The 12,869-nt window shown below is 39.4% G+C and overlaps 1 protein-coding gene across 2 annotated transcripts in view; it reads right to left on the reverse strand.

The window, feature by feature from the left end:
* Positions 1-2,185: 2,185 nt before the first annotated feature.
* ZC3H13 (zinc finger CCCH-type containing 13) overlaps positions 2,186-12,869 on the reverse strand; it is a 38,405-nt gene continuing 27,721 nt past the window's right edge. The window contains exons 14-19 of one of the 2 annotated variants that reach the window (XM_041407199.1): positions 11,395-12,411; positions 9,960-10,469; positions 6,831-6,980; positions 6,021-6,221; positions 3,330-3,493; positions 2,186-2,756 (exon numbers count right to left, since the gene is read on the reverse strand). In XM_041407199.1, coding sequence (XP_041263133.1) covers positions 2,586-2,756; positions 3,330-3,493; positions 6,021-6,221; positions 6,831-6,980; positions 9,960-10,469; positions 11,395-12,411 — 2,213 coding nt within the window. In that variant the 3' untranslated portion in view covers positions 2,186-2,585. Of the gene's footprint in view, positions 2,757-3,329; positions 3,494-6,020; positions 6,222-6,824; positions 6,981-9,959; positions 10,470-11,394; positions 12,412-12,869 lie in introns of both variants that reach the window. The other variant, XM_041407198.1, reaches the window with a different exon arrangement.

The following is a 12,869-nucleotide window of genomic DNA, read 5'->3' on the forward strand; positions in this document are numbered from 1 at the left end:
CTGTTCTTAGTTAGGCCTTTGCCTGAAGCCAATACAACTGTCAGCAGTCATAACAGATGTGAGACAGACCTGCTGTTGGCACACTCAACATCCCACCACAGTGTGCTGGTTCCAAGTGGAGAAAAAGGATAGGAAACTGATGTAAACTTGTAAAAAAATTTAGTGGTTCATAACTCATTTTCAAGCTGCGTGAGAACAATGAAAGCAAGTTGCTCTGCAACAATCCAGTATCAAGGTATAGCTATGGATTTTTTTTTATCCTCTATGAGCAGAATTCAAAGTAACAGTTCAAGTTTAATGCCAGGAAAAGTATAGAGGCGTATACAGAGACTTAGTCTGAGGTTTTAGAAGTCTTGGTTTCATATCGAGGACAACACAGACTGCCTAAAGATAACTTACTGGTATGATCCAAAGATCCCTCACCCATTTTATAATAAAACAATTTTTACAATATTGAGCCCAGGCTTGACAAGTCCCTAACATGCCTCTGAAATCTTAATAACCAGCAAAAACATCATTGATCGCTGCCTCTACAGCTAACATACAAAACCTCCTGAAACTTAGCAACTGTGAAAGACTCTCAGGCTGCTGCATGGGACTGATCTGCAGCAGATTAAAAGAATGCAAAATCCATCACAGAATGTCCTTTGAGGGAAGGGACCTACAGGAATCATCAAAGTTGGACTCCTGGCCCTGCAGAGAACACCCCAGGAATCACCATATGCCCGAAAACCTTGTCCAAATGCTTCTTGAACTCTGTCAGGTTGGTGCTGTGACCACTTCCCTGGGGAGCCTGTTCCAGTGCCCAACCACCCTCTGGGTGAAGAATATTTTCCTGACATCCAACCTAAACCTCCCATCTCAGCTTCATGCTGTTTCCTCTGGTCCCGTCACCGGTCACCAGAGAGAAGAGATCAGTGCCTGCCCATCCTCTTCCCCTTGTGAGGATGTGGAAGATCACAATGAGGTCTCTGCTCTCCTCCAGGCTGAATGGACAAAGTGATCTCAGCTGCTCCTCCTATGGCATCCCCCCAGGACCCTTCGCTATCCTCACTATTGGACACTCTTTAATAGTTCAATGTGTTGTTTATATTGTGGCACCCAAAACTGCCCCAGCACTGCAGGTGAGGCCGCCCCAGCTCAGAGCAGAGCGGGACAATTCCCTCCCTGGCCCGGCTGGTGATGCTGTGCCTCATGCACCCCAGGAGAGGGTTGGACCTTCTGGCTGCCAGGGCACTGCTGACTTGCCATCAACCAGGGCCCCCAGGACCCTTTCCATGGGGCTCTCATTCCCCAGTCTGTCCGTACTGCCAGGGTTGTCCCATCACAAGTGCAGAATCCGGCACTTGCCCTTGTTGAACTTCATATGGGTGATGATTGCCCATCTCTAATTTATTGAGGCCTCTCTTCAGGGCCCCTCTGCCTTCCAGGGAATCAAGAGTTCCTCCCAACTTAGTATCACTGGGAAGCTTACTTAGCCCTTAATGAAGATGACAAAGAGCACAGGGCTGAGGATGGAGCCCTGTGGAGCCCCACTAGTGACAGGTCGCCACTCTGCTGTCACCCCATTCACTATAACCCTGTGTACCTGACCCATGAGCTAGCTGCTCACCTATTGCATGATGTGCTTATCCAGCTGTGTCCTGGATACCCTTTTTTTCCAGAAGGGTATTTGAGAGACAGCACCAAAAACTTCACTGAAATCCAAGATTACATCAACCGGCTTTCCTTGACCAACCAGGTAGATTACCCTGTTATAAAAGGAAATCAGGTTTGAAAAGCAGGTTTCCACACAAAGCCCTGCTGCAATGACTGCGCTCCTCTTCAGATGCTTTTCAATATGCACCAGTCAGTCCTTTTTGAAAGCAGGCAGCATGTCCAAAATGCAGTTAGTCTCGTAAGTATAGACACCTAAAACTGGCATAAATAATCTCTTCAAGAGTTTGTTGTTTTTTTGTTGGGTTTATTGTTTTTTAAAACTTTCTCTTTAATCAACAAAAAAAATGAGCCTTAACTGACTGGACTAGGTTTTGTGTCCAGAAGGAATTAAAGGAAATTTCCTTTTCATTAAAGGAATCTTTACATTACGTTAAAGATGGAAAAGAGCTAGAGTTTGATCCAAATCCACACCAGAGGCTACTATAAGAAAGGAATTTGGAAAAAAGAATGCAAACAGACTCACAGCTATTTAACAAATTTCAGAAGTGTACTGAGGGACCAAGGTGGAAATACCCATTCATAGTAAGGAAAAAGATACATCGATGGTTTTCCTCAGTTTAATATCATTTGATGTTATAAACTGCTAAACCCAGACATCTTCACATTATTACACTTGATGCACCATAAAACGGGTTTATGTTACAGTGTAAGGTTCAACATTACAAAAACTGCAGAGACCTCCACACAGAAGTCTTAATTTTTCACTCCTATTCACATCTAAAACCAATACTCTTAACTGTGTACAAATGGAGTATTTCCTTTCATCTTCTAGAGCCACTTTACAACCACCAGTTCTAAACAGCAACACCAACACTGGTAGCGAGAAATCAACTCAAAATCAAGGAAGTGCCACTGCAGCCATTTCCTCAAGTCACACATACTTCCTGCTGGAGAGCTGGCTGTGGAATTTTGCTGTCCTCTGTCTTTTCCTGCCCGGGAACTTGGCACACAGTCTTTCGTTTGAATAACCGTAGACTCAACCGTAACAAGTCACTGTCCATAGCTGCGGAATTTGTGTAAGTTTGTTTTGTTGCACCCTGTTGAAATTGAAAACAGAATTTAAAAAAAGGAAGAACTGAAAACAACGTCTTTTAACATGCAAGCTGGGAAATTAACCTCAAGTACTCTCAATGATTACAGGTTTAATCATTCTCATCATACCACTAGAAAAGACTTGGAGAATTAATGATTTTTCTACTAGCATACAAAACCATAAAACCCACTGCAGAAGTTTTAATTTTAACTTGGATTCTTACAAGTCTTATGAAAGCACATGGAATCTTAAGCAAGCAAGTTATTCAACAGTTACCTTTGAAATACCTAATTACTTTTATTACGTATTCTCTAAATATAGAAAATGCAACTCCAGAATTTAAACACCAAAATGATAAGAAACACGAACTAGCTCTAGTCTCAAATTTCAATTAATCTCTCATTTCACATAAAAAGCAAATACCCTACAACCTCTCTAAATAAAAGTCAGCTTATTATTTAAAGGACCAGATCTTCTTCAGAACAACAAACACAAAAATTATCTCCCAGAGAAAAGCTCTGCTTAGGAGCATCTGTGTTCCCACACTTTGACCCAGCACTGTAAGCAGACCACTTACCTTTTCATTCTTCATGAGCTGCTTCCGAATTGCAGAATCCCTGCGGAAGCACAGCGCTTTGCAGCAAGGACCCAGATTGCTGAGAAGACCTGCTCTCTCTTCTTTTCGCCGAAGTGCAGCCATGTTCAATGCTCCCAGCTCATGTTCAAAAAGGTTTTCTGCATCTAGAAAGAATTGAGATTTGCAGAGATCAATATAGACATGGTATTTTTGAATAGCACCATACAGTAATATGAATTTTCTTAACATTTTACTATTTGTATTTCTGCCTTCTAAACAATATCAAGGTTTGGAAAAGAAAGAGAGTATTTGAGTTTATAAAATAACATGAATAAATCCTTCACCATTGAAAGGGAAGGATGGATACCCTTGTATTTAGTTTCAGCACTGGAAAGCAATATTGAGACAGCAATCACTGGGAAACCTAAAAATCAAGAGACAGCTTTGGACATAAGACGGGGTATGATTTATGGTCAGACATGTGACGGACAAAAGGTGTTTGCTTACCACTTGCATTAATCATAAAGTAGCCCAAGTTTCACTTCCTTGCAAGACATCAGGTAACTGTGCTAGTGCCAACACTGTTTTTGTATGGCTATGAAAAAGTGAAATACAACTATCTAGAATAAATTTTTCATTTGTGGTGGATGAACCTGGAGAACAAGTCAGCAGCTGCCAATGGACTACCCCTTCCTACTGGCTCACCTAAAGCATTTAACAGAACTCAAGTGACAGGACCAGTCCTCCAACACATTTACCAGAAGAAACTGTGTGCAGAAAGAACACTTGTAGAAAAGATGGATCCTGCGGTGAATCTTGCTCTGCAACAAGTCTGTTTCTATGAAATGCAAAGACAAAAAGAGTGCACAGGGCTGGACCAGAGCTCATTGATTTATAGCCCTTTTATAGTAAATAGGAAGATTATCATGTAATAGACAAAAAGATGGAAAGGTACGTGGCTGAGTCCAATCCACCTGCCTCTATATAGTAAAGCTGGGTGCTCAGCAGAGAATTTAACACCTCACTCAAGATGTGAAGAACCCTGGGGGAAATACAGCAAAGCAAAAAAAAAAAAGCAAAAGCAAAGACTGCTTCAGCAGTTTGGCAGTATGAACACAGAAGAGGACAAAGATGCATTTTTTAAATCACTCAGAATGTGGATGAAACTCAGTAGTTTTTAAGTAAGGTGAAAAGAAACAAGAAAGTTACATGAAATGAAGGGCAGGTTAAAGAGAACTGCACTGAAGTCAAAGACAACCTCAATGGACAATCAAAAAATGGAAATAAGTGGCAAGACACAAAAAGGCCACTTCAAAGGTAGCATGGACAGCTTGCAGAGTCTTCTCAGATGCCAGATGCTTGCTGAGCGTATCTGGCAAGTAAGCATGTCCATATCCTTAGAGGAACAATTGCATATAATAGAGGGCAAGTCAGCTAAAAATCTCAATACCACCACATCACATACTACAGATTTTTGCTTCCAAAGAAAAAATAATTTAAAAAGCACACCCTGAAACAAGGTATAATTTCCCTACTTTCTGCATTTAATAGTATTACCAGAAACATTTCAATTTGTTCCTCAATAAGAACAAAGATGGGAACATCAGCCTCAGGAATAAGACAGGAAGACAAATTATACAACCATGAAGTCCAGAGTGAAAATGCTGCATTTTCACTGTTACACGAACTGAGCACACCTAGCTCAGATTCATTCAGTTTTCAGGGAACCATATTTGTGCCTTTCTTTACACTATATGTGCTGTGGCTGTGTAATCTCTATACAGAGAACATTCACCTGGCAGATTGCAGAGGAAGAGCAAACACTTGAAAGCCTACAGTGTAGGAACTCTGATGTGTGAGGGACTGCACACACACACCAAAGGAAAATCAAGAGAGGCACTTCAAATCCTCCATCCTCTCCAGAGCAAGGTTCTGCTGAATCCAAGTACACTCAAGACAGTCCAAAGGCAGTGCTGGAGAGCCTCCTATCATCACTAAGGACTTAACTTCTAGGGAAGCATGCAAAGATTGCTGAGAGTAGTTCAGGTATCATTTCAAACAGCCAGGTGGAGTGATCCTACAGTGCAATTGCTGTTGCAGAACTGTAGGAAACAGCACTAGTACAATTGATGCCTATCCCGTTTGTCATGCATGTCTTATGACATACACTTTGGTCAAATTCCAAACCTGTAAATTATTGTATTTCCCACTTTTAGTAGAGGTATAATGTACATATTTAACTTAGTGCCTTCATTCTGATCCAAAACCCCTATCTATGAATTCTAGAAAGGATCCTTAGAATGAAAACAAGAAATCTTGTTTCTTTCTTGAAATACTACTACTATGTTATAATACAGTTCACTGGAAAAGATATTTAGCTCTCTAAGAAACTGCTAATACATTTGAGTCTAGGAAAACATGAATGGTCTCAAAAAAAGAATATTCCACTAAAATAAAAGCAATTTTGTTTTGTTTATTAGTCTAGACCTCCTTACCATTGCTGGAATCAAAACACTAATCTGACTGACATGCTGCTGTATTACATTTCTGTAATTTTCACACAATATTCACGATACACTTTCTGTGGTCTCTGAAACCTAAAAAAATTAACTAATGCACATTTCATAAGGACTTTTTCACTACACAAAAAAGTTTAATTTCACTACACAGTTTAATCCCTGCAGAAGTTACCTTTAGGTTTTTCTAACACTCTCTGGCACGTCTCTTTTATTTTGGTGAAGAGCTCCGGTCCCGCCAATCGCTTGGAAATGCCAACTCTCAACATAACAGCACCTGGTGTGAATTTTAAGAGCGCAGCCCCAGGCTCACGTGGTTCTTTTGGCTGCTTTGGCATAAGACTGGACCAGTCTACATCTATAACATCCACTGGATCTGCAAAAGCATTGACAGAAAATGAGTTATCACATCACCACCCCTTACTACAGCTGATTAATTTCACATGCTGTGCACATGGCTGTCTCCTGAAAGCAATATATTAGATTAACATTGTTCTGCAGACCTCTTGGACCTTTCATATAAGAATGTCAAAACTCACTTGGATGAGTGGGAAATGGGAGAAATACAAAAAAAAAATAGAAATAAAAAGCTATATGGATTAAAAAAACCCAACCCATGCCTAATATTTTGCTTTTTATTGCAATGCTTTTGTGAAAGGTTGCTCAGATCCTGCTTAGCCAGCAAGTTTGGAGATATTACTTATGCATCCAGAAAAGTCACAGTACAACTGAACACGCTAAGATAGATCCAAATTAAATGCTCAGAAAGCTAGTTCACACAGCCCAGATTATCCAGCTGAACTTAGGACAATTAGGCAATTCCATTCTTCCCAACACACTTGGAAAGCATTCAAGCACAGACAGAATCTGCTCAGAGACTGCACTTCTAATTCAGAAGTACTGTCAACATCCCAACAGCATTATATGCACACTGATCTAATCTTTATATTCAAATAATAACAAAAGGGGGTTGATATACTTTTACCAGGCATCTTCTCATCCTCCTGTTGATCCTCACGCTTTTCAGCATCACCTGCCAGAATTTCATCCAGTTCATCATCACTGATAGGCTCATATTCTCCAGCACCAGACCCCAGTGACTGCACATCATTAGTCTTTGTTTCATCCTCTCCTCCTACAGAGACAGATACACACTATAGCTTTAAAGCAATCGTATTTGTTTTCTAAACATGCTGTACACTGCCTGAAGACAAAAAGGTTTAGCAAACTAAACTGTTAGCTTTTAGGAACAAGTATATTCAACATAAAAACTGGTATTAACATAGAGAAACAGCAAAGTTATGCCTCCCATACAAAATGTGGCAGTTTGAATTTTACATACACTGGTTAATTTTTTGGTGCAGTATTAGTCAAACTGCTCAGAGAAGGCCATTTTCACATACATGTTGATTATCTGATATCTGACTTGCAGTTTATAATAATAAATAGTTTATAAAAATTTAACTTACTGCCACAAAATCTTACAGATGCTTTAGCACATTAATCTAAAATCAGGATTCAGTCCAAGGTCCTAAAATAAGTAACAAAACTCCAAAACACAAAAGATAACAGGTATCCTGAATGAAACAATTATGTACAGAATTTTAGACTCTTTTTAGCAGTCACAAGAAGAGCTTTCAGAAAACCACGCCAACCTTCTTTTAGCTGATACCCTCCTTTCCATCCACATACTATCTGCAAACACAAATACGTGTGCATATGTGGAAACACATTCCTTAGGACTTGAGAACACAAGACACTCAAACACTGAATTTTGCAGTTCACAAAAGGGACATCCTCTCACCTCCAAGACTGAAGGATCTGACTCAAGCACTTAAAAATTCCATTGCTCTAAACTCAGGCTTTATTATGGTTCTCCACCATGGGTACTAACAATGAGTTGTGCCACACAAACTGGACAGAATTTACAGGGATCCTCCTCTGTGGATGACTATTCTGATACCTTCCAGCTCCCTTAGCCAGAGTGAAACTGCTTCCATTTTAAGTTTCCCACTGTTCTTTGGGGGTTTTTTTTGGCTTTCCTCGGGGGAAGAAAAAGTAGTCACCTCAACTAACCTAAAAATCAGCAAGGAAAAAGCAAGGAAAAGAGAAACCAGTAGAGCATAAACAAACTACTCAGACCATCTGGAAATGCTTTGGAGGAAACATATAGCATCTTAGGTATTATTTAAGCCCACTCCTAAAGCAAACACATTAGGTTCAAAACATTAAGATAATTTAATAATATCCTGACATATTTTGTTAAGACAATACACAACAGTAATTTGCCTAAGTAAATGTCACTTTTACTTAGTTTTCTAACAGGTTTTTCCTTTTTAGAAAGGAGAAGAAGGTGATCCACACTAGATTTCATTTTGTATCTTATAACTTTAAATATGCACTGCCTGTAAGATCCATCTGCTCCATCCACACTGATGTACCAGATAGAATAGTTCACCAGTACTACATGCTCGGACCCATTAAAAATTTACTGTATTAAGAAATTTAAATTAATACAATTCATAGTTCTCAATAGTATTTTTTAAAAATTATTTTATATTTTGAATTTCAAGTAAAAGTTTGAGAATTTCTAGACTATCTTTTACCACTCTTATGTGGAAGTGTACTTTTATATTAATTCTGCATTAAAAACTCAACACACTAATCAGCTGAATGGAGCAATGTAAAGAGGAATTACAAAGTAATGAAGATAATGAAATATACTAAACCTTAGAAAATCATAACCATGCTATATAGAATATGTTTTAATAATATGGAATGCCATCTAATATTTTACAAAATAGATTTTCCTAAAAAAATTAAGAAATCCTAAATATACCATAACACCCTAGAGATGATAACCTGCAGAGAATTTAGAACACAATCTTTGAAAAACAGACAAAAGAATACACATCAAAACAAGTACGCTGAAAGGCTAGACCTAAGAACACATTTCACACGCACAGCCTATATGGTTACAGGTGCCCTCTTGGAAACAGGTCATGTACCCAAGAATGGCTTTTCATTACCTCCTTCTCAAGTTACATGGTACTCTCAGATTTATCACACCATGCTTTTCCTCTAGTTTAAAAGTAGTTAATTCTGTCTATTGTAGCAAAATCAGACTTTTCCAGGCTCATTTCAAATACTATCTTTGTCAAGTGCTTCCACTCAACAGATAATCTCCTTAAATGAAACCTTACCAACAGGATCTCTCAACTCCAAAGACCACTTTGTGAGTAATCAGGTAGGAGACCTAAGTACTAAATATTCCTCACAATCTTCTTGAGACAGCATTTGATTTAACTGCCCGAATTAACAAGGAACACTACAGGTAATTCTTACAAAGAATGGCAAACACAATGAGCATGACCGTAACACACGCCAGTTACTCTGGATTTAGACTCTTTCTTTTATGTTGTTCATGTAAAAGCACTTCCCAACTCCCTATTCTTGCAAAGCTCAAGCTTCTAATCCATGTGACAAACTGTTAGGAATTTGTCAGTGTTTGCCCCTTTCTAAACACACTTACCCCAGTATCATTAGGGCCAGCAAAATGAAGCTGCATTTTCAGCTGATATTACTGAGATCAACTCAGATAAGGTTAGATCTGGAAATATCTATAAGATTACCTCAGGAAAGCTATTTTGGGACTACTGGCCCAAGCCATACCTGTGTTTCACCTACTAATCAGACAAATGGTTCTATGATAATTGGGCTCTGCTAGTAAAAAATCTCAAAGAAACAGTTCCAAGTCCACATTCTTTTTTTTCAATCATTACCTGTCACTCTCAAAATAAGAAATAGATCTTAACATGATAGAAGGCAATTAAAATTTGGTGTTATCTTTTAGTAAACTGCTTATTCAGAAACATTGCATTTTGGTGAATTATCTCAGATAATTTATGCTTCTTTGCCTCAAGACTTCTCTAAAAATTAAAAAACAGCACTAACACAATTAACAATAAGAAAGATACTCATCAGATTTCTCTCATTGTCTGCTTCCACAGCAGAGAAGCTGAAGCCAATAAGCTTTACAGTAGAAAACTATTCTATTTAGCACTATGATAAAAGAGAAAGAATAAAACACTGGTTCTTTCCCAGAGTAGCTCACCTTCTAGACTCTCTATTTTTTCGGCCTCATTTCCATCTTCAAAGCCTTGTAAAGGTCCTAAATCTTTGTCTGTTTTTTCCTTCTCTGAAGCCACTGAGTCCCGGCAAACACCATCAAACTCCTTTTCATGATCTCTGTCCAGTTTTGTTTCACTGTGCTTTGTTGATTCCTTTTGAGAGGAGATGTCAAGAGTTCTCTCCCTCTCTCTTTCAGCAGGATCAGGCAGCTGCCGGTCTCTCTCTCTCTCCAGCTCCCGCCTTTTCTCCCTATCCCTCTCTCGCTCCCTGAGTCTCTCTCGCTCCCGGCTCCTTGGCCAGTCTTTGTCCACATCTCGGTCCCAGTCCCTCTGTCTCCCCTCTCTCCTGTCTCTCTCTCGTTCTCGATCGTGTTCATGTCGATCTCGCTCCTGAAGCCTTTCCCTGCTATCAAAGGACCCGGATCTGGAATGAACCTGACGATCTGACTCAGGGGAACTTCTTCTTGAGCTGTGGCTTCTTGAATCTTGACGATCTGCATAAAAATTATATATATATAAACATGACTATGACACATTAAATGTAGTACCATTTTACTAGACCAAAGCATTTTAAAGATTCAGGAATGAAAATACACTTCTCAAAAGAAGCATCTTCAAATTAATAATGCTTTCACATTGCCTTAGAAGATTTAACCTTAGTTAAAAACACGAGGTAACTTTTCCCAATTCCAAAAAAGAATTTTAGCGACAACCTTCTACTACGAGAGAAACCAACTAAAGGTATACAATTTTTAAATGTGTCTTCTAAAAGCTAGGAATGACTTAGTTAATAAATGATGAATTCTGAAAAATACTTCCAGGCGTGTAACCATGAGGAAAACAGAGAGCTGAAGTGCTTTCAGAAGAAGATATTTTTGTATTGATACTCTTTCAGTTTTAAAATATTTTACCTATTTTTTTTTCAGAGCAACTACACACATTAAAAAAATGTGACTATTTTGATTTGCAATGAAGATGATTTCTATGTGCATTAAAAGTATGCCTAACAGAAACCATTAAAAAATTACCTCATTTTGCATAATTTCAGAAATTTCCATACCTAAATTAACACTAATAATGAATTTAAGAACATTATTTAGATGATCGAACTACCTCAATGTTCTGCTAGTACAAGCATTTCCTCTATGAGGTTTTTCTGTCTTACAAATTACTTTATTCCCCAGACAGTATGAACCAAATCCAACTGAATGTTTTGGGGTAAATGAAATGGTAATCCTGCCCACTGAGAATCAGCTTTTCAAATATGTTAACACTTGCAGAAATTTTAATTCATTCTAGTTTCAGAATGAAAGGCAGACAGGACCTCCCCGTCCTATCACACTAATTAAAGCCATGAAGAACAATTTGGGACTTTTACACAGAATGATAGGTCAGTCTCACTAAAATACATCTTATTACCTGAAGATGTGCTGCGACTGGGTTCCCCTCGTTTCAGTTGATCAATTCGGGACTTCCTTTCAGTGATTTCTAGGCTTTTCTTTTCCCTGTCCCTGTCCCTATCCCTGTCCCTAGAGCTACTGTGCAGGATCCTTTTCCGTGCAGTCTGATCATCTCCACTGCGATGCGCTGACTCATTGGAGGGGGATCTAAGCCTGCTGGAGGCATGGCTCCGATTGCTACCGAGGCTGCTGCTGCGCTTCTGGTCCACAGGCTTACGGTGTGGTCCATCCTCTATAGTAACATGAGGGGCTTCCACCTTTTCTACCCTCGTCCTGTGACTTTTTCTATGGGAATCCTCAGTGGTTCTTTCTGGAACAACAATGTCACCACGTTCAGGAACATCTTCATCTGACCAGTCACTGAATGTAGTATCTTCTCTTTTTGTGGGGACTTCTGCTACTGCTTTCTCAGCTGGTGCTTCAACCAGTTCTTCTTTAGTTACAGGAGGGGTTCTTGGGCCTTTCTTCTTTTTATGATGAGGAACAATTTCTTCATCCGAAACTTCAGAATCACCTTTGGATCTCTTCCGCTTTTTCTCCACATTTTTCCTTTTTTGACCTTTCTTAGGGGAAAAGACCTGGCTTTCCTCAGTTGCTGGTTCATTGGCATACCTTTCCACCCCACTGTCATCGTCTTTCTTCTTCTTCGTGGCCTTTTTCTGTATCTTAGATTTCTTCTTGCTGTCATCATGCATTCTATCAGAAGCATCTCTTTCTTCAGAAGGACGGTGTCCAAGATTTTCCTGAACCCTGGACCGGGAACCTTCTGAAGTATCTGGCTGCTCTCTTTGCTTATCTGCTGAAGAAACCCTCTCTTTAAACTCTGGTTCTTCATAGCGCCGGGAACTTTCCTTTCTGTCTGATTTTCGCTCTTCTTCTTTCCAGCGGCTCTGCCGCTCCTCCGTGACATGAGAGGGGCTCAGTGACCGGGATTCCTGCGGCCGCACAACCTGGCTCAGGAGTCTGTGCTTTTCATCTGCAAAACAGGAAAAAGAACATTCTTTTCTCAATGAAAGGGAAATGAGAAAAAGAACATCCTGTTCTGAAAAGAACATTTTTTCATAGCCTTTATTGTGTAGGAAGAACATGTGAGCATTTGCTGTCTTCTGCACGCCAAAAAGGTGTCCCTTAAAACACACAACCCATTACTTCAGTTAGATTTCTCAGGTTTTTGTACTGCTGCAGCAGCAAAAGACAATTTCCAATTTGGTAAACATGCATCTTACACAGAAGATGTGGAAGTCACTATCACCTGGCAGACATAACACTTAGTGACAAAATGAAGATAAGTGACAAACAAAGATGAAGAAAAATGGTAGCGCTCATAAAAATATGGAGAACACTTACAAAACTCGCCCCATGTTTTTTCTGTTTAAAATTGCAAGTTATTTTCCATAAGCACAGAGGATAACCTGTGTCCAACTGCAGAGAGAG

Source organism: Onychostruthus taczanowskii, unplaced genomic scaffold, assembly GCF_017590055.1.
Source record: "Onychostruthus taczanowskii isolate IOZ18803 unplaced genomic scaffold, ASM1759005v1 scaffold26, whole genome shotgun sequence".
Classification (NCBI taxonomy): domain Eukaryota; kingdom Metazoa; phylum Chordata; class Aves; order Passeriformes; family Passeridae; genus Onychostruthus; species Onychostruthus taczanowskii.